The sequence below is a fragment of the Mustelus asterias genome, chromosome 1 (assembly GCF_964213995.1).
Source record: "Mustelus asterias chromosome 1, sMusAst1.hap1.1, whole genome shotgun sequence".
Lineage (NCBI taxonomy): Eukaryota > Metazoa > Chordata > Chondrichthyes > Carcharhiniformes > Triakidae > Mustelus > Mustelus asterias.
Window position 1 is genome coordinate 35,113,400 of NC_135801.1, and position 20,471 is coordinate 35,133,870.

The 20,471-nt window shown below is 45.6% G+C and overlaps 1 protein-coding gene across 4 annotated transcripts in view; it reads left to right on the forward strand.

Moving 5' to 3' along the window:
* Window positions 1-20,471, forward strand: part of LOC144483369 (NEDD4 family-interacting protein 1-like) — a 380,432-nt gene that overhangs the window by 112,404 nt on the left and 247,557 nt on the right. For 2 of the 4 annotated variants that reach the window (XM_078203377.1, XM_078204485.1), the window contains one exon: window positions 8,300-10,740. The exons of 1 other annotated variant lie outside the window; for it this stretch is intronic. Coding sequence is in view for 1 of the 3 variants with exons in the window: in XM_078204485.1 (XP_078060611.1) it covers window positions 8,300-8,373 (74 nt within the window). In the remaining 2 variants the exon portion in view is untranslated. Of the gene's footprint in view, window positions 1-2,171; window positions 2,334-8,299; window positions 10,741-20,471 lie in introns of those variants that run through there. One more of the 4 variants, XM_078202907.1, reaches the window with a different exon arrangement.

The window sequence follows — 20,471 nt, forward strand, 5'->3', positions numbered from 1 at the left end:
AGGGGGGTTAGTGGGAGGGAGCATGGAGATTAAAGTGACCTAGCCACTTCAGAATTTTCACAGCTAACAGGCAGGAATGCAGATGTTGATCACAGGGCTGCCTGAAATCACCATTGCCAGGTGTGATCCTCAGCTCTGTCAGGGCTAGAAGGGGCAGTCCAGTCACAACAATCCCATCACAATAGAGAGTGATGAGGTCAACCCATTGCCCCTAGCCCAAGCCCACCCAACCCCGGCATCCTTGAGGGACCTTCACCTGCCACCTTGCAGCAGCAGAGGGGCAAATGGCCACTCTACCTACCTCCATGAGCCCCCTTGGGGCCCAAGGGTGTAAGTGCCAAGGTGAGGCCTGGATTAATAATCCAGTGAATGTGAATTCAAATCTCACTGTTGACATTGCCAAGGTGTGCAGTCCGAAGGGGGCTGAGTGGGCGGTCTAAAGGGGAAGGGGTCTAAAGAGGAAGGGGGCTGAGTGGGCGGTCTAAAGGGGAAGGGGGCTGAATGGGGGTCTGAAGGGGAAGGGGGCTGAATGGGGGTCTGAAGGGTGGAGTGGGGATAAGTGGGGCATTCAGGTCAGATCACCCTCATGCCTGTGTGATATGGGGAGGGTCACCGGTTATTTGTGGGTGATGGGAGGATGCCCCTCTTTGGTGAGGGGTTGGTGGTGCTCCCCTGGTCAGTGGGAGGTACCATCTCATTTTTTGGGGGGAGAGGGGGAACCAATAAATGAATGTGGAGATCGGGTCGCCATTTAAATTGGTGGCCCAATTGTTTTGGAACAGCGGGGTTGGCTGCCGGTTTGCCCATTAAGCATAAATTAACATCTAACAGCTGGGAGAATCGTACCTAATAGTCGCTGCTGATGCCAGTGAGAAACTCTCCAAGTTTCCTGCTGGAACGGGCACTTAGTCACAATCCGGGAAAATCACCCCCCCTCCAGTGTTAAAACAAGACTGAACAGTGTGGATTTGTGGCAATTACAAGCTGACAATAAGTATCTGGAACGAGCTGTCAGAGGTGGTAGTAGAGGAGGATACAATTTTGTCTTTTAAAAAGCATTTAGACAGTTACATGGGTAAGACTGGTATAGAGGGATATGGGCCAAATGCAGGACTAGCTTAATATTAAAAACTGGGCGGCATGGACAAGTTGGGTCGAAGGGCCCTGTTTCCATGCTGTAGACCTCTATGCCTCTATAACTGCTCAAGTCGATAGATATCCTATCCCTAGGATAGAAGAGCTTTACTCTAACCTGGCAGGAGGCCTCAAGTACACAAAACTGGACTTAAGTCATGCATACCAGCAACTTGGGCTGGAGGAAGACTCAAAGAAATTTGTCAGCATTCATACACACGAGTTTATTCCAATATATGAGGTTACCCTTCAATATTTCATCTGCTTGCACTATCAGTGCACCATGGAAAGCCTTCTGCAAGGAATCCCCAAATGGCCATGTATCTGGACAATGTCCAGGAGGAGCATAGGGCTAAATTAGAGGAAGTCCTCAAGAGATTCAAGGAAGCTGATATCTGCCTGAAAAGAGAAAAAATGTTCTTTTCAGGCCAATATTTAGGATACAGAGTTGATGCAAAAGGATTACACCCACTAGATGAAAAGGTGAAGGCATTAAAAGAGGTGCTTACACCCAAGAATGTAACAGAGTTAAAGTTTTTTTAGGGATGGTCAACTATTATGGCTGTTTTTTTACCCAACTTGTCCACCATTTTGGTACCCTTACACCTACTTGGTTTAGGAAAATGATAGGTAATCTTTCCTTTGAATCTTCTCAGGCTAACAAAACTCTTTCTTATCTGTACTCAGCTCCTCGCGATATTAGACGCTGCATTAATTCTTTGCTTAATGTCCTCTCACACAATTTGAATTGAATTTCTGTTGAGAGGGAAGACTGGGTTAATCTACAGAACAATCTTCCTTCATCTCACTTCCTGAAGCAGCAGTTCTGTGCATCAGCTGTGAAATCTGAAGGGGTTTACGTCAATGCTCTGTTGAGACTGTGACAATACACATCTCTTTAACCTGTGCTTAACCCTCTCTCCACTCACATTGCACATTGTCTGTACCTTTAAGACTTGATTACCTATAAAGACTCGCATTCCAACCATTATTTTGTAAATTGAGTTTGTGTCTTTATATGCCCTGTTTGTGAACAGAACTCCCACTCACCTGATGAAGGAGCAGCATTCCGAAAGCTTGTGGCTTGTGCTACCAAATAAACCTGCTGAACTTTAACCTGGCATTGTGAGCCTTCTTACTGTTGAGACTGCCAGAGCCAAGCCTCTCTCATAAATGGATGCCATAGCAGGACCAAGCGAACTCCCAACTGAAGCCCAGTCTGCGAGCTCACTGCAAATATTGAATTGGATCTGCCCCATACATTGTTTGCGTTGGCACAAAACCTCTTCTCACTTAAACATTGTAGAAATCATCAAGTCCATCCGAGACTGTTGTGAATGCATTGGCTGATCCTTATGTGGGATTTTTGAGAGGGTGAAAGACATCTTCTGGATAAAGGTGTAAAACCACTTCACATAAAGACACAAAGGGATAAATGTTCATTTTCACCACATGGATGTTAATATGATGGAAGTGAATTGTCCATTCTTTCCAGAACTTGGCCGCTTTTTATTTCATTGATTTAATGGAGGCACACTTCCTTCATCTACTTTGTTTAAGAAAATGCTATTTAGCCTTGCCTTCAGATTTACTCTTTTCTCATCTGTATCCAGTTCCTCTGAGTATTGGAAACAGCAGTCACCCTTTAAGTTTAAAGCTTATCTATTAGTGTCCCATGTAGGCTTACATTAACACTGCAATGAAGTTACTGTGAAAAATTCCTTAGTCGCCACACTCGCCCAGTCGCCTGTTCAGGTACACTGAGGGAGAATTTAGCATAGCCAATGCACCTAACCAGTATGCCTTCCTCTATATTTTTTGGACTGTGGGAGGAAATCAGAGTACCCGGAGGGAATCCATACAGACACGGGGAGAACATGCAGACTCCGCACAGACAGTGACCCAAGCTGGGAATCGAGCACGGGTCCCTGGCGCTGTGAGGCAGCAGTGCTAACCACCGTGCCACCGTTACACATGCTCCAAGCAGTTGGCATTGGATTCCTGCTTCACCAGATATCATTTGTGTGATAAAAATGAAAATTTACCCCGAGAAGTATGAAACTGCCTTCTTTTTTATTGTTCTCTCTATTGGTATCATTATCTCTCCAGCAATAATAATATTTTCTGCTGTTGCTATATTTGGGCCACCGGATACTCTGTTGTACAGCATTATAACCTGTCACTGGGTGGGTGAAACAGGAAGTTACACATCTCATCAAGTTGGCTTTCATAAATAATTCAGTTTTCCCGATTGTGGAATATATTCCATATGCAACAATTTATTCCTCATTTATTTAGTCCCAGACAAATCTAATTCTGAGCAAGGTGTTGGGAACAGGTTCACCCAGGGACGTTGTTACGATTATCATCAATGCTGCTCTATTTTGAAATTTAAGCATGGCAGTGGGTTCTGCCCAATTCTCACCCCCTTCTTGCGACCAAGATGCCATTCCAGTTGTCTCCAAATGCTAAACATCTTATAGTTCACTTTACAGTTTCCAATATTAGGATATCCTCCTTCATTTCTGAAGTGCTGAGTCAGTCAACAGTCAACTTTGGCATTTCTTCAGTTATTCAACTATCAATTGACTTTATCACTCAGTCATTCACTGGTCCTCACTGAATCACACATCACTTGTCTTAGGTATCACTGAGTCATAAACCACTTAAGTTGTGTTTCAGACATGCATCACTTGGGGTATGGTACAAATGAGTCAGGCATAATTTGACTTTAGATTTTTTATTGTGATTAATTAACAATGATTCCACATTGTTTAAATTCAGTTGTACCAAATAAAAGGAAAATTAGTAGCATATACAACCACATTCTTCATCTGTGAGCATGAGTGGTGACTATCAGTGAACTATTGACACAGCTCAGTTGAATCCTGTTCTTGTCTGACATCCACTTATGCACAATTTCCTTTGTTACTCAAACCCAAATTCTCAAACTTAATGATATGCGCCTCCCTGCTGAGGTGTGGGCCTCATCTTGGAAGAAAGCCTTATAGAATTAGAATTCAAGGTTTAGTAATTTGGAAAATGTGGAGGTTGAGTGCCAGGCAAAGACAGAATTGGGAACAGCATTGTTACAGGCAATAAGATAAGGCCAGAAATGCTTTCATTGCATTGCATTCTTGACAAAGCCATTATTGTCTTCTGGAAGCAATATTTTTATTCATTTGTGGGACATAGGTGCCGCTGGCTGGCCAGCATATGTTGCCCATCCCTAGATGTCCTTAAACTGAGTTCCTTGCTAGGCTATTTCAGAGGACAGTTGAGAGTCAACCACATTGCTGTGGCTCTGGAGTCACATGTAGGCCAGACCAGGTAAGGATGGCAGATTTCCTTCCCTAAAGGACATTGATGAAGCAGATGTGTTTTTCCGACAATTGACAATGGTTTCATGGTCATCGGTAGATTCTTAATTCCAGATATTTTTTATTGAATTCAAATTCCACCATCTGCTGTGGCGGGATTCGAACCCGGCTCCCCAGAACATTAGCTGAGTTTCTGGATTAATAGTCTAGCGATAATATCACTAGGCCATCACCCCCCTGATTTTGTTCATATATTGGTAGTGATTTGATACCCAGACTTCCATTGTTTTGTGTACTACTAACAGTAAAGATTGCTACATTTGCAAAGCAGTAAAATATTTTTGTACTTTCCACATGATGTGACGAATCAAGTATGATGAGGATGAAGAGGCAAAATCACCGGCCAAGACCAAAAACAAAATATTCTCCAGGAATTGCGCCTACTCCATTGTCATAACTTTGCTACATGAATGGTAGAAATAGAATTTACAAATTTGGCCAAATCCCACTGCATTTCCAAAAATAAAGCAGGGAAGGAGCATAACTGAGAAGATTCTTGTCCATTCGGTTAGCTCCCTGGAATTTGGATTCACTTTGATTGTTTCCCACAAAAGAAATGAGACCTGGCAGAATATTTTGTTAGTTATTTTCCGACTGTGCCTAGCTAAGTGGGGAGACGCTCAACCGCAGTTGTTCATATTTGAATCTTGGGCCTGTACGTTACATTATCATATGCAGCAAGGAGTTAACTTTTCGACATCTGCTGTTCCCAGGAACAACTTCTCACTGGAAGACAAAGTCAGTGAATGAACACGTATGGGCCGAGATCCTAACAAGTAGTAGTATGTGGTCTTACAATCTTCACCAACCACAGAAACACAAGTAGTCAACTATTGTTGGGGAGTGCAAGTAATTTTTCAGATTGGACAGTCTGTGCAGGAATGGGGGTGGGGCAGCAATCGGCTGTGGAGGCCAGCTATAGCTGGGGAGAGGCAGTGACAGATCTCTCTATTCTGTGCTGTTGCACAGAACAGAGAGATCTGCGCATGCGCAATGGTACCCTCTGCAATAAGCTGACGGCTTTCGGCCTTGCCCCCTCCCCTTACTGGCAGGAGACAAATCTTGCTTCATTTTTTCCTCAGAATGTGAAAGATTTGATTTTTAACTCACCCAAATAAATTGGCACGATTCTCTCCTGTTTTCATGCTTTTCGGTATTTAGAATTTTTTTGTTAGGTTGCCCCTGGGTTTATAAGACGCATTTGAAATTGAGAAAGTCTTGCAGTTCTGATCCTTATTCCTGATTACCAAAATTTGAACATGTCTGGAGGTTCTAAACTGCTTCTTTAGTGCCCAAGTTTCTAGTTAGACATAATGTAATTCCCAAAGGAAAGATCATCCTCAAAAAGACTGAAGAGCATGAAGGTGATCCATGTATGCATGCAACACCATGTTGTGAGTTAACCAGCTGCACATTTCCCAATAAGAATATAAGAAATAGGAGCAGGAGTAGGCTATCTGGTCCCTTCAGCCTGATCCACCATGCCATAAGACCATGACTGATAAGATCTTAGCCTCATCACCAATTCCTTGCCTGTTCCCATGACCCTTGATTCCACTTTGATTCAAGAATGTGCTATCTCAGCCTTGAATAGAATCATTGACCAGGCTCCAGAGCTCTCTGGGGTAAGGAATTCCAAAGATTCACAACCCTCTGACAAGAAATTCCTCCTCCTCTTCATCTTAAATGGGAGGACCCTTACTTTAAACTGTGCCCCCTTGGATTGAGATTCCCCATGAGGGGGGAGCATCCTCTCAGCATGTCAAGCCTCCTGCAGAGCTTATATGCTTCAATAAGGTCACTGCTCATTTTTCTAAACTCCTAGACTCAGCCTGCACAAACTTTCCCAATCAGCCAATGGAAGCACTAAAACCATTGTCTTCAGCACCACCACACACTCCATTCCTTGACACCAATTTTGTCTCTTTCCCTGACCATTGATTCAGGTTGAACTAGACTGTTTGCAAGCTATTTAACCCAGGGATGACCTTCCGACACCATGGGGGTGATTCTCCAGACCCGCTGCGCTGCTCGAGCAGTGCAGGGGGCCTGTCGCAGGACTCGCGATCGGCGTCTGGCCAATTACGAGTCTCCCAGTCCTGTTTGTCCAATGTAATCGGCCTTGTGCTGGAAATCTGTGCACCCTGCAGTGGGAGAGGGAGGGAGGAGGGCGTTCGTGGGCTGCACATGAGCAGGGGTGAGGGGGAGGTTGGTGGGATTGGGGCTGGACATAGTGGAGGGGATCAGAGCTGTACATGGGTTGGGGGTCAGGGAGGCTGTTGATGGGCAGGCAGATGGGGGTTGGGAAGCCGGTGACCGGGAAGAGGGGGCCTGGGAAACAATCTCCCCACTGACAAATCGGCGCATGCGCAGTGGCCCGCTCAGCACGCCAAAACTGGTTTCTTCAGCCAGATGAGGCCCCGCCCCCACTTACCAGTGTGAATCCCTCTGAGGCACTCTGTGGAGCACAGATTGCCAGAGATTCATTCAACTAATGGCACCCAAAAAACCGGCGGGAAAATCTCTTGTTTTCCAGCCCGTTGGGCACTTAGTTTTTTTGTGAGAGAATCCACCCCCCTATATCTTTTCCACCACAGTGACTGCCTTCTTACACGTCCGTAATATTGCTCATCTCTATCTCTACCTCATCTCTGTATCTGCTGCTGAAACCTTCATCAACTGCTTTTGCTACCTCTCGGCTCAACTTTTGCACACATCCTGGGCTGATGCGCCATCTTCCACCCTCTAGAAACTGGAGGTCATACAAGACTGCTGCCAAAACCTGACGTCGTACTGAGTCTCGTTCACCTAGGGCCCCCGATGCTCGCTGACTTAAATTGGCGCTTGGTCACCAACACCTCAAAACTAAAACTTCTCTCCCTTGTGTCCAATTCACTCCATGACATCCCTGATTCTATCTCTGCAACCTTCTCCAGCTCTACCATTCCATAAGAACTATCCACCCTTCCATCTCTGGTGTGTGTTCGTCCCTCCCTTCACCCCATCATTGGCAGCCATATCTTCAGCAATCTAGGCTCCAAGCTTTGGAGTTCCCTCTCAAAGCAAAGGTTGACTATTTTTCTGATCTTCTATGGATCGCATCTGAATAACAAAAGGCAGAACGTCAGATATGACAATTTGGTTCCCCATTTTTAAAAATACAAAACATGAAACTCACCAGTTGCTGTCAGCTAATTCCTCGAACAGTTTTGAGACGGAGCAATTTAAAGCTTATTTATTAGTGTCACAAGTAGGCTTACATTAACACTGCAATGAAGTTACTGTGAAAATCTCCTCGTCGTCACATTCCGGTGCCGGGAGAATTTAGCATGGCCAATGCACCTAACCAGCACGTCTTTCGGACTGTGGGAGCAAAGCAAAGCACCCGGAGGAAACCCATGCAGACATGGGGAGAATGTGCAGGCTCCGCACAGACAGTGACCCAAGCCGGGAATCGAACCTGAGTCGCTGGCGCTGTGAGGCAGCAGTGCTAAAAATGGCAGAAGATGTGTGTTCTTATTGTAGCCTTGCAACAGTTTCCACTCAACAAAATCACCCTCACCTTCATATCTCATTTATCAGTACTCTATTTTGTGCTGTTCGAGTTTGCTCGTTGTCACACTAAGGGTTAAATGGAATGAGGTGTGTTTTTGTGTGTTAACGATGGCTTTAGGATCTTGTCTGTGCTGTAGCGACCATTCTCTTCAAAACTCGAGAGACTTGCTCAGAAACACAGCAGCATTAAAGTGCTGCAGGAAATTGATTGTGTTTTTCTTTAATTACAGATATTTGCCGGCTCACTTCCTTCCCTGATAGGCTGCTTCACTGTGTGACATCTCTGTCGAACGACGGCAGCTAGGATCACACATCTCAACCAGGATAAATTAAAAAGTAATCAAAATGCTTTTCTTTTGGGTGGCTTGGCTTTCGACACCACATGAAGAAAAATCCGTTGGGTACAGTATGCTTTCCACTTGTGCTGCTTTCACATAATGTGAGGGAAAACATTTAATTAGGCAGCTCATTTCCTCGAGGACACCCTTTCTAGTTGGGGTAGACTCAAACCATCTTCATTTCTTAATAAGTTGTGGGGGGTGTAATCTAATGTTGCATTGAATGTTCTTTTATCAATAGAGGGCAGTCTTGCTTTTGTTTTGAGATGAGAGACAAATTTGTAAGCTGCCAGCTGAGAATAGACTGGACTCTTGCAAGATGTCATTTATATTGCCCAGATGTTTTCAGCTGTATGATCGACAGTATGGTAAACAACAAAAAAATGAATTGGAACCCGCCTTTACAATTTTCTGAGTAACGATATCGTTCGAAAGTGAAATTGCAAATATTTAATGAAACAGCCACCCTTTTCACTTCCGTTTCACTGATTTGATTACTGTCACTGTGTTTTGTCCCAGAGGCTCAGTAGGTTTATGTAGTGAGTAACTGGGAAGGTCCCCAGGGGTTTATCCCAGTGCATACCGGCGTAGCTTGTACTCCACTGGGAATGCAAAAAGCGTTTCCACAACTGACCTCAGCGTTCCTTGTTAAAGATAGGGGAAAATTGGTCATTGGTCCTGCTCAATATCTGGCATCCCCTACTGACAGTGTACACATCTGGCCCAGGTTAGGTGAACACCAATTGTGATGCTCGACTTAGTCTAATAGCCTTCCAAGGGTTCTGTTGAGGCTCACATATGAATCAAAGCTTGGGCACGGTGCTGGTGCTGAACAAGAGGGCACGTGGAGCCATATCTCGGCAAGGATCTAATGACTTCCAGAGCATAGGATGAATGTTTGAAAACAAAAACTAGTTGCTTCCAAAGACAATTTTTACCCTCAAACAGAAAATGTTTAGCACAACTGCGACCTAATCGGCAACTATGTTAGCTTCTGATCAGTAATCCTCTGGTGAAATGATTTGGATCCCACTGCTATCAAGTTGAATTTGAATTACTTGACCCAGTGCAACACGATGAAGTGATTTGGATTATACTGGAAAGAACGTTTATGCTTTGAAACTGCATTGCATGTTAATAGATATAAATGGCTGATATATACATCTTAATATGTACAACAGTTTCTTCTGAAATTGGTCTCCCTGTAATTTTAGCCCATTTAAAGAAGAGTTAATGCTTCTGTTAAAACAACAGGGAATTGAGTTTCAGATGAGTACAATAAGTGTTTGTAGCTATTATCACATGGCACAATTTCAAAGCCTTCGGCTTTGTGAGGACGAATTACAGTGTGGCTCCCTTGTTATCCAGCCAACCGAAGAGACGTGAGTATCGGAGCACACACCATAATCACATGTTCACCAGATGATAGATTTGTGATTTATAATGTGGATTAAGAAACCACGTGCAATAAAACACATCTTTACTGCGCAGATTTAAAGACACAGCACCCTCACTTTTAGACATACCTGCAAATCTCTGTCTAAAATTCCTTAAATACTAACGTGCTGCTTTACTGTAATTTTAATGATTACTTGGAGAAAACAAAGTCATTGCAAATGTGGCTGTGTACAGGGAAGTTTATTCTGTCCCAGGAGTATTTTATTCCGTACTGTATAAACGTGTGGTGTCAAGAGAAAGCATCCCTGTTCACATTCTTCAAACTGCTGCGACATTTATAATGGAAAAATAGGACCTGGAATGTCGTGGGGCCCTCTTCCGCAACTTGGTGGGTGATCAGTGGAAAGTCCAGAGAAATAGTAATTTTCTTGGTTGACATATGTTTGGTTGTTCTACTGATCTCTAGCTGAAAAAAAAGTCTGTGGAATTTTCAGGCGATCAGATCAAAGTTGGCAGTAATCAATGTTGCAGTGATCTCTCTCCAGCTTCCTAATGGTGACATTAGAAAAAACTAGCTGAGCTGTATGACCTGCATCTCTCTCCATGTGTCACTGGCGTTAATCAAAATGTGCTCCAGATTCGACAAAGTATGTTTTTTATGTAGCTAATGATTTCATGGAAAGCTGTATATATGTGGTTTGATTTGGAATTTCTAATGGTTGATTGGTGGAACTCAATATATTTGTACTTACATTTTCATTGTCATTATATTGAATACAATAAAAGCTTAATTTCCAGAAAGATTGACATGGGCTTTACAAAAATACACCTTTCTATCAGTCACACAATTGGAGTTTTACAATGTCTGTCCTGGATAAAAAATAATACATATTCACATATTTCTTTCCTGCGAACAGACTATCTGTGTTATTAAATAAGTGAGATAATTTAATGATTTTGTAGTGTTAGAGATTCAGAGAATGGAGCTTTGAACTGGAATGTTTTCTTTACATTAAAATTTTTAAGAGTTTTCTTCTTTCGCTTTTCCTTCCTTGTGCTCGGAATAATCCTACTGGGTAGCAAAGTCTCCCCAGTATCTCACCAAATTGGTCCAGTGGAATTTAAAGTCAGTCTCTGCCTATTCACCTCAATGCTGTTTGCAAGGTGCTCATGTTATACAATAACTCTCCCCTTCTCAACCTGATGGTGCATAGATCAGACTTTTATCTGTTTCTGTAGTGAATTATTCCTGGAACAGGTCACTTAGTCTGTCGCCAGGGGCTGAACCTGGCATTACACCACATCAAACATAGCCACACTCATACTCACAAACTAAGGGGCAATTTAGCCTGGCAAATTCCACCTTACCTGCATGTCTTCAGACTGTGGGAGGAAACAAGAGCACCCAGAGGAAACTCACATAGACACAGGGAGAACGTGTAGATTTCACACAGACGGACCCCAAGCCAGAATCGAACCTGGGTCCCTGGCACTGTGAGGCAGCAGTGCTAACCACTGCACCACCATGCTGCCCTTAAGGCTGGACTCTGTCTGCCTGATGAAGGTGTGTTGTACCAGGTGGGAACGGATTGACAGGTCAGTGCACTCGGACTAATGTTAACCGCTTCACACATCCATTGGATGAGGGGATTAAAAGCAAGTTCTGAGTGCTAGCAGGCTATTAAAGTTTAAAAGTTTATTATTGTCACAGGTAGGCTTACATTAACACTGCAATGAAGTTACTGTGAAAATCCCCTAGTCGCCACACTCCGACACCTGTTTGGGTACACTGAGGGAGAATTTAGCATGGCCAATGCATCTAACCAGCACCTAACCACCAGACTGTGGGAGGAAACCGGAGCACACGGAGGAAATGCATACAGACACGGGGAGAATGTGCAAACTCTACACAGACAGTGACCCAAGCTGGGAATCGAACCTGGGTCCCTGGCGCTGTGAGGCAGCAGTGCTAACCACTGTGCCACCGTGCCGCCCATTGATTATTGATCCATTGATTGCATTAGTCTTGGCGTAGTGGTAGAATTCTTACTTCGAAGTGAGAAAATCATATGGTTCAAGTCCCATTCCTGACTTTTGAGAACACAATCCAGGCTGACATTGCCGATCTACCAGAAGTGCTGTCTTTCAGATGAGATGCTGAACTGAGACCCATATCTTCCTGCTCAGGTAAGTGGGGAAGATTCTCTAGCTATCTGAAGAGCAGAATAGTTCCACTGATGGCTGAGCAAACACTTATCCCTCAAGTAACACCAGTTAAACAGATTCGTTTTTTATTCATCACGCTGTTATACGTGTGCCTTTGCTGGCCACAAATTGACTGCTGAACTTGTCCACATTACAGTTTAGGAATAATTTATTGACTACAAAAGGTTTCAGAACATTCCTTATAGGTGCTGTGTAAATCAAATTCTTTCTTGCCTTGGTTATTTTTGACACATGCACACTTTTGAGTTTGGCTCACTGAATTACCTGCAGAAGGATTAGGTGTATTCTCCCCGCCCCCTCCATCCCCTTGTTACTCAGAGGTAATTCAGATACACATTTAAGATACTGTGGCTGATGTGCATTCATCACAATCTGAGGTTTGAGTTTTGGATCTCTGTGTGGGTGTGTCAAGATTTTTATGTTATTCAGATTTTACTTTCCTCTGCTGTCACGCTCTATCCTGTAACTTGAATGATACGGCTTCTCCCTGGCTATTAATGCTGCTCTACCATCAGATGACAGAGGGCATACTTTAGGCGGCACAGTAGATCTCCCTTTTTGATCTTTTGACTGTGATTAAGGGAGGAATTTTCCCATCCCGTCCGCCACAGGAATTGTAGTGGGGGGACAGAAAATTCAGTGGACTGTGCAAAGGTCCGCTGACCTCGGGCGGGAATTTCCACCCTTGGGGCGAGTGTGGCCAGAATATCCTGCGCTAAGCATCAGATCAAGCCCAAGATGAGGTACAATGCCTTATCTTGACAGCTTGGATCTTGTTTGTCTCTCTAGTGAGGATTATGAATTGGATTCGGTTGGAATTTGAATTTGATTTTTGGAGTAAGCAAGGATTGGATTTGGGTTTGCCCGGTCCATTCTGAGCATTGGCTTTGTAACTTTAATTATGGAGTAAAACATTTAAAAATATACAGCTCTCCCGAATAATTATTTTTGCGCTCCTTTTGCATTTCAACATGGTATTCCAACTGCTGGTTCTTGCCCAGCTCAGCATGGGGAAACTTGTCTAATGGTGGGTAGTCACATTTGAGCACCAGTTGAGGCTGATAATTGGATCAGTTTAACATTTTCTCACTCCAGATACCAAGAAACTCCAACATAGAGGTTGTGCCCGATGATTGCAGAGTATAACCTGATCTGTTCTGTTATCTCTACCTGTGATGTGTACTATTTGGACATCTTGAAGCAGTCTTGTTGAAATTACAAAGAAGTCTTTATTAACAGTACTGAATGATGTACATATTTACTATTGAGGATAAAGGTATGGAGAGGACCACATGTTAGGTCCTTACATGTTGCTACTATCTCAGAACTGGTCATGTGCCTTCTTACATCACCCTGTTAACCCTTCAGGTACCAGATCCTTTTGCTACATGACCAAGAAGAATGTGTTTGTGTGACATAATTTGTTTTTGATTGTAAGAGGATTGTTGTAGTCAAGCTGAATATTTATTCAGATGAGGTTTATTTAATGTCACAAGTAGGCTTACATTAACACTGAACTGAGATGACTGTGAAAGTCCCCTAGTCGCCACACTTTGGCGCCTGGTTGGGTACACTGAGGGAGAATATTAGCATGGCCAATGCTAAATGCCAATGCTAAACGGAGACCTGGAGGAAAGCCACACAGACACAGGGAGAATGTACAGTCTCAGCACAGTCACCCAAGCCGAGAATCGAACCCAGGTCCCTGACGCTGTGAGGCAGCGGGGCTAACCACCGTGCCGCCCACAAGAAGAAGGTCATCCTGACCTGAAACGTTTGTTCTATTCTCTCTCTGCAGACGCTGTCAGACCTGCTAAGATTTTCCAGCATTTTGTGTTTTTGTGTTGAATATTTATGTGATGGCTTAGAATGACATTACGGTTAAAAAAGTAGTCTCTGCAATTCTAGCTAAGTAAATACCTCTCATCAAATCTTGATTTTAATTATCAGGAATGTAGCAACAATCAGATACTTTTGTAACTGGAGCCAAAGATTTTAGTTTTTTGCCCACAATCATTGCAAACGCAGATGGAGGCAGGTTGCAAAACATTGATGTCTTCATAATTGTTTTTAACTTTACCTAGGTGCTGAATTTCTTTATTGAAGCAAGGTGGAACCCAGCTGCTGAAGTGAAAATAACTGGCAAAGGGATATAGGGCATAAACAGCAGGGGAACTTCAAATAGCAGATCACTCAAAAGTTAAACTGCACAGAAAATCAACTCACCAAGTTGTTAAAGAGGTTTTCCTGCCAGGCTGTCCTGTGTAATATGCTTCTGTAGTCACAAACATGCACTTGTATATTGCCAGGCAAATGCAATACTTCTTTTTTTAACAAGCTGTCAGTGAGGTTTTTTTTGGTCTGATTGTTTCTTTTAGAATCCAGCTTTCTGTTGCATTTCTGAGACTATGATAGCAAGACAGTTGTATCAATCATGTGTTAAGAACTACCTGTAGTAAGCAAATAGTATGGACATCATAATGTTTGCTATACAAATTAAGAGGAACAAAGTGATTGGGCGAGTTCTCAAACTAAAAATATTAAATTTTTACAGCCATCGCACTTCAGGTTCCATTGTTTAAAATGTCGGCATGGGGTGGCATGATGGCGCAGTGGTTAGCACTGCTGCCTCACAGCGCCAGGGACTGGGGTTCATTTCTGGCCTCGGGTCACTGTCTGTGTGGAGTCTGCACATACTCTGTGTCTGCGTGGGTTTCCTCCGGATGCTCCGGTTTCCTCCCACAATCCAAAGACGTGTGGGTTAGGTTGATTGGCCGTGCTAAATTGAATGTCAGGGGATTAGCGGGGTAAATATGTGAGGTTACAGGGATAGGGCCTGGGTTGGATTCTAGTTGGTAGAGGCCCAATGGACTGAATGGCCTCCTTCTGCACTGTAGGGATTCTATGATTCTATGAAAAATGAGAGAGGAAGAATGGCTGCCGTTTCACTTTGGACTTGAAACCAGAGGTTTACAGGCATCGGGCACTCCATAGACCTCTCTCACCAAAAGTAACTAACCTTCTATTAACCTCAGAATGATGATTTGGAATTTCCATTGAGACTGTCCCAATGTCGTGCAGTAACTTCAATGTACGTTTGTTGGACTAACTGCAGGAGTGTTATAAATTACTAATTCAATGCCTCGGTCCTCAAAAGGACAGACTCACTCAAACACATTGTCAGTCTGAATTTTCTGGACTCGCATGACCTGATGCTACTGAGAGCGAGACTAAGAATTTGTACCCATCCCAGCTGCAGACGAGGTCAGAGATTTACAACCATCATCTTAGCAACAGAAGAATATTTGCAACATTACCGTTGTCATATCCAACTTGTACCATAGAACTTGACAAGAGCAAAATGGCGTAAGATCTATTCTACAGCCATAAATGATCAGCTCTGACAAATTTCTCCAAGCATAGGAAAGGAAGATAGGAAGAGGAGTAGCCCTTTCAGCCTGTGGATCCTGGTCCACCATTAAATTAGATCATGGCTGATTATTGATCTCAATGCCACTTTTCCACACTATTTCCATGTCCCTTGACCATTAGTCTCCGGAAATGTATCGATTTCCATCTTGTACATGCTCAGTGATTAGCTTCCACAGCTCTCTGGGGTAGAAAATTCCAAAGGTTCACCACCCTTTAATTGAACAAATCCATCCTCATGTCAGTCTCAATGGCCTACCTGTTATTCTGAAATTATGTCTCCTGATTCTAGATTTACCAGCCAGGGGAAACATCCTGGGCAGAATTTTACGACCTCATCGTGTCCGTTTTTTGGCGAGAAAATGTCGTAAAATTGGGAGTGAGCCCCGGCTAACAGGAATGGTGCCCGTTTTCATGCCCATTCCCACCTTACAAAAAAATCAGGACCATCAGGAACCCGTGGAAAATGTCAATTTGCATTTTTTCTGCATTCATCTCGATGTCATTAGCGAGCTTCATTCCCAATCGTCTCAGCTCACCTGCCTTAATGAGCTTCTTTGCTGCAGCTGAAACCAACCAGCAAAAAACCTCCTCTTAAAAAAGTTGGCTTCAGGCACTGGAGCAGTGAGGGTAAGTGAGGAGGTAGGTCCCTGGTCGCAAACAGCTCTGCAGACGGGTTAAAAGCAAATTACTGCAGATGCTGGAATCTGAAACTAAAAGAGAACATGCTGGAAAATCTCAGCAGGTTTGGCAGCATCTGTAAGGAGAAAAAAGAGCTGACGTTTCGAGTCCAGATGACCCTTTGTCAAAGCCCATTCAAAGCTTTGACAAAGGGTCATCTGGACTCAAAACATCAGCTCTTTTCTCTCCTTACAGATGCTGCCAGACCTACAGAGATTTTCCAGCATTTTCTCTTTTGGTCTGCAGACAGGGGATTGTTTCATTGTGGTGAACCATCGTTGGTTCCCACTGGATAGTACTGAGCCAGGGCTGGCCAGTACTACAGGAATGTATATAGGTTACTGTGGGATTGTACTAATGTTGCTGTTGGGTTAGGGTGGGGTTGTTACACCTGTGTTTGTTACTGTTGTGGCACATCCCAGTCGGGCTCCGCCTCCTGGGAGAGGTATAAGACTCCCTGCTCGGACGGGACCCCTTCAGTCTGGGATAGTGTGTTAAAGTTCTGATAGCTCCATTGTTAGTTAATAAAAGCCTTCTTTTACTGAAGCTTCGAGCCTCGTGTCCAATTGATGCGCATCAATTTTATTAACTAAAATTAAACTCTCGACGGAAGAAAAAAAAGAAAGGAGAGTATGGAGCAAATCCTCAAGCCAGAACGTCTGACGCTAGATCCACGTGCGGTGGGCGCTTCTAACACCTTCGACCACTGGCTGAAGTGTTTTGAAGATTACCTAGCAGCCTCCGCAGCGGTCACCACAGATGATGACAGACTCAGGGTCCTCCATGCGAGGGTAAGCGACACAGTCTACCTCGCGATCCGTGCGGCCACCACTTACCCTAGGGCCCTCGAGCTTCTAAAGAAGCGCTATACGAAACCTCCTAACGAGATCCACGCTCGTTACCTCCTCGCTACACGACGTCGGCAATCGGGCGAAACCATGGAGGACTACGCCAATGAGCTCTTACAGCTAGCCAGGGGCTGTGACTGCAAAGCTGTGTCGGCTGAGCAGAGCATGTACGACCGCGCCCGAGATGCGTTTGTGGCCGGGGTCGGGTCTTCATACATCCGTTTCAAACTGCTGGAAAAGCGTAATCTCAATCTTACCCAGGCCATGGAATTAGCTGAAATGCTCGAGTCGGCTTCGAAGAGCTTAGTCCTATATCCAGAGGACCACGTGGAGACAACGTGGCAGGAGCAGTCGCAAATCCCTCCTCGCCCCTCGGGCTTGAAGTGCTGTGTTATGGCGTGCTCCCATGTGGGCCAGACGATGGCTGCAGCCCCATGCGGCCCACGGTGCTATTTCTGCGGAGGAGCAAAACATACCCGACAAAAGTGTCCCGCTAAAGCGGTAATCTGTACTGCATGCGGTAAAAAGGGGCATTATGCAAAGGTGTGCAGATCGAAGCCCAGGAACGGCAGTGCGGCCTGCGACTCTTCGGAACTGGGATCATCAACATCGTCGTCGAAGTCCTCGCGGGGTTCGTCCACGTGCGAGTCCAGGACGACGCCATTGCGGTCGACGGAGTCGGAGGAGTATGACCACCAGGGGTCGCTGAGTTTGGCGCCCTCACCCATGTGCGATTCATGGGGGCGGCCATGTTGGTCGACGATGACCACGAGCGACCAGCAGGGGTCCTCAGCATCGACTTCAGCTGCCTGCAGTGACGTTCATGGACCAACGGTGGCGTCAATCATCCTGGACCAGGCTAAGCCTCACAGGCTTGATCGTTCAATGATGGATATCCAGGTAAACAATCATGTGCTTTATTGTCTGTTTGACAGCGGGAGCACTGAGAGCTTTATCCACCCTGACACTGTGAAGAGGTGTGGACTCCAGATTCAACCTGCCAAACAGACAATCTCTATGGCATCAAGGTCCCGGTCTGTCGCTGTGCTAGGAAGTTGTGTGGTAACCTTGAAAGTACAAGGCACAATTTACGAGCGTTTCAGGCTCCTTGTGTTGCCGTATCTTTGCGCACCAATTCTTCTCGGACTAAACTTCATGGTCCACTTGAGGAGTGTGATCCTACAGTACGGTGGGCCACTCCCTTCGCTGGCAGTGGGAGAACAGCTGCAGTTTCCAAATTGCCCAACGCGCCCCGCCTACAATCTTTCTACATTAAAGATCACCACACCCTCTTTATTTCAGAATCTGGTACCAGGCTGCAAGCCCATCGCTACTAAAAGTAGGCGTTACAGCACTGAGGATCGGATCTTCATCAGGTCATACAGGGATCATACAGCCCAGTGTTAGTCCGTGGAGAGCACAGGTTGTGGTGGTCAAGAGCGGGAACAAACCCCGGATGGTCATTGATTACAGTCAGACCATTAACCGATATACGCAGCTGGATGCGTATCCTCTCCCGCGCATATCTGATATGGTCAATCAGATTGCGCAGTACCGGGTGTTCTCCACCATAGACCTCAAGTCCGCCTACCACCAACTCCCCATTCGCCCAGAGGACCGACAATACACGGCCTTTGAGGCGGATGGTCGTTTGTATCATTTTCTTAGGGTTCCATTTGGTGTCACCAATGAGGTCTCGGTCTTCCAGCGTGCTATGGACCGAATGATGGACCAGAACGGGCTGCGGGCTACCTTCCCGTACCTGGATAATGTCACCATCTGCGGCCATGATCAGCAGGACCATGACACAAATCTCCATAACTTCTTACGCACTGCATCTCGCCTGAACTTGACCTACAACAGGGAGAAGTGTGTATTCCGTACGCGCCGGTTAGCCATCCTAGGATACGTGGTGGAAAACGGGGTCATTGGCCCTGATCCAGACCGTATGCGCCCCCTTGCTGAACTTCCCTTGCCCGCTAGCGCAAAAGCACTGAGAAGATGCCTAGGCTTCTTCTCCTATTATGCGCAGTGGGTCCCCAACTACGCGGACAAAGCCCATCCGCTTATTAAGTCCACGACTTTTCCACTCACGCCAGAGGCCCAATTGACCTTCAAGGAATTGAAAGACGACATTGCGAAAGCCACGATGCACGCGGTAGACGAATCCATCCCTTTTCAGGTGGAAAGCGATGCATCTGATTTCGCCCTGGCCGCCACACTTAACCAGGCGGGCAGGCCCGTCGCGTTTTTTTCCCGCACCCTCCAAGGCCCCGAAATTCGGCATTCAGCGGTGGAGAAGGAGGCCCAGGCCATTGTGGAGGCCGTCAGACACTGGCGCCATTACCTGGCGGGAAAGCGGTTCACCCTGATCACGGACCAGCGGTCCGTGGCGTTCATGTTCAACAACTCGCAGAGGGGCAAGATCAAGAATGACAAGATCTTGCGGTGGAGAATTGAACTCTCCACCTATAACTACGATATCATGTATCGTCCAGGGAAACTCAATGAGCCCTTGGATGCCCTCTCGCGCGGAACATGCGCTAGTATTCAGGAGGATCGCTTGAACGCCCTCCATAATGATCTGTGCCATCCTGGGGTCACTCGGCTCTACCACTTTGTCAAAGCCCGCAACCTGCCTTACTCGGTGGAGGACGTCAGGTCGGTAACAAGGAGCTGTCAGATTTGCGCGGAGTGCAAACCGTACTTTTACCGACCTGACCGGGCACATTTGGTCAAGGCCACTCGCCCCTTCGAGAGGCTGAGTGTGGATTTTAAGGGCCCCCTTCCCTCAACAGATCGAATGTGTACTTTCTGAACATAATCGATGAGTACTCCCGGTTGACGTTAGTTGTCCCCTGCTCGGACACATCAGCTGCCACGGTGATCAAGGCATTCCGTGATCTTTTTACCCTGTTCGGGTACCCCAGCTATATCCATAGCGACAGAGGCTCGTCGTTCATGAGCGATGACTTGAGGCAATTCCTGCTCTCATACGGGATTGCCTCTAGTAGGACCACGAGTTACAACCCTAGGGGTAATGGACAGGTGGAACGAGAGAATGCTACAGTCTGGAAGGCTGTCCTATTGGCGTTGAAATCCAAAGGTCGTCCAGTCTCCCGTTGGCAGGAGGTCCTCCCTGATGCGCTTCACTCTATTCGCTCCCTCCTGTGTACGGCAACCAATGCTACTCCCCACGAGAGGATGTTCTCATTCCCTCGGAAGTCTTCCTCGGGGATATCTTTACCAGCCTGGTTGACGTACCCAGGACCCGTCTTCCTGCGGCGACATGTAAGGGCCCGCACGTCCGACCCCTTGGTCGAACAGGTCCACCTCCTCCACGCCAACCCTCAGTATGCCTATGTGGCATATCCTGACGGGCGAGAGGACACAGTCTCGATCCGAGACCTGGCGCCTGCAGGGGACGTAGCAACTCCTGTCGCTCCCATACCCCCAGTGACAAATCCATTATCTCTTATTTC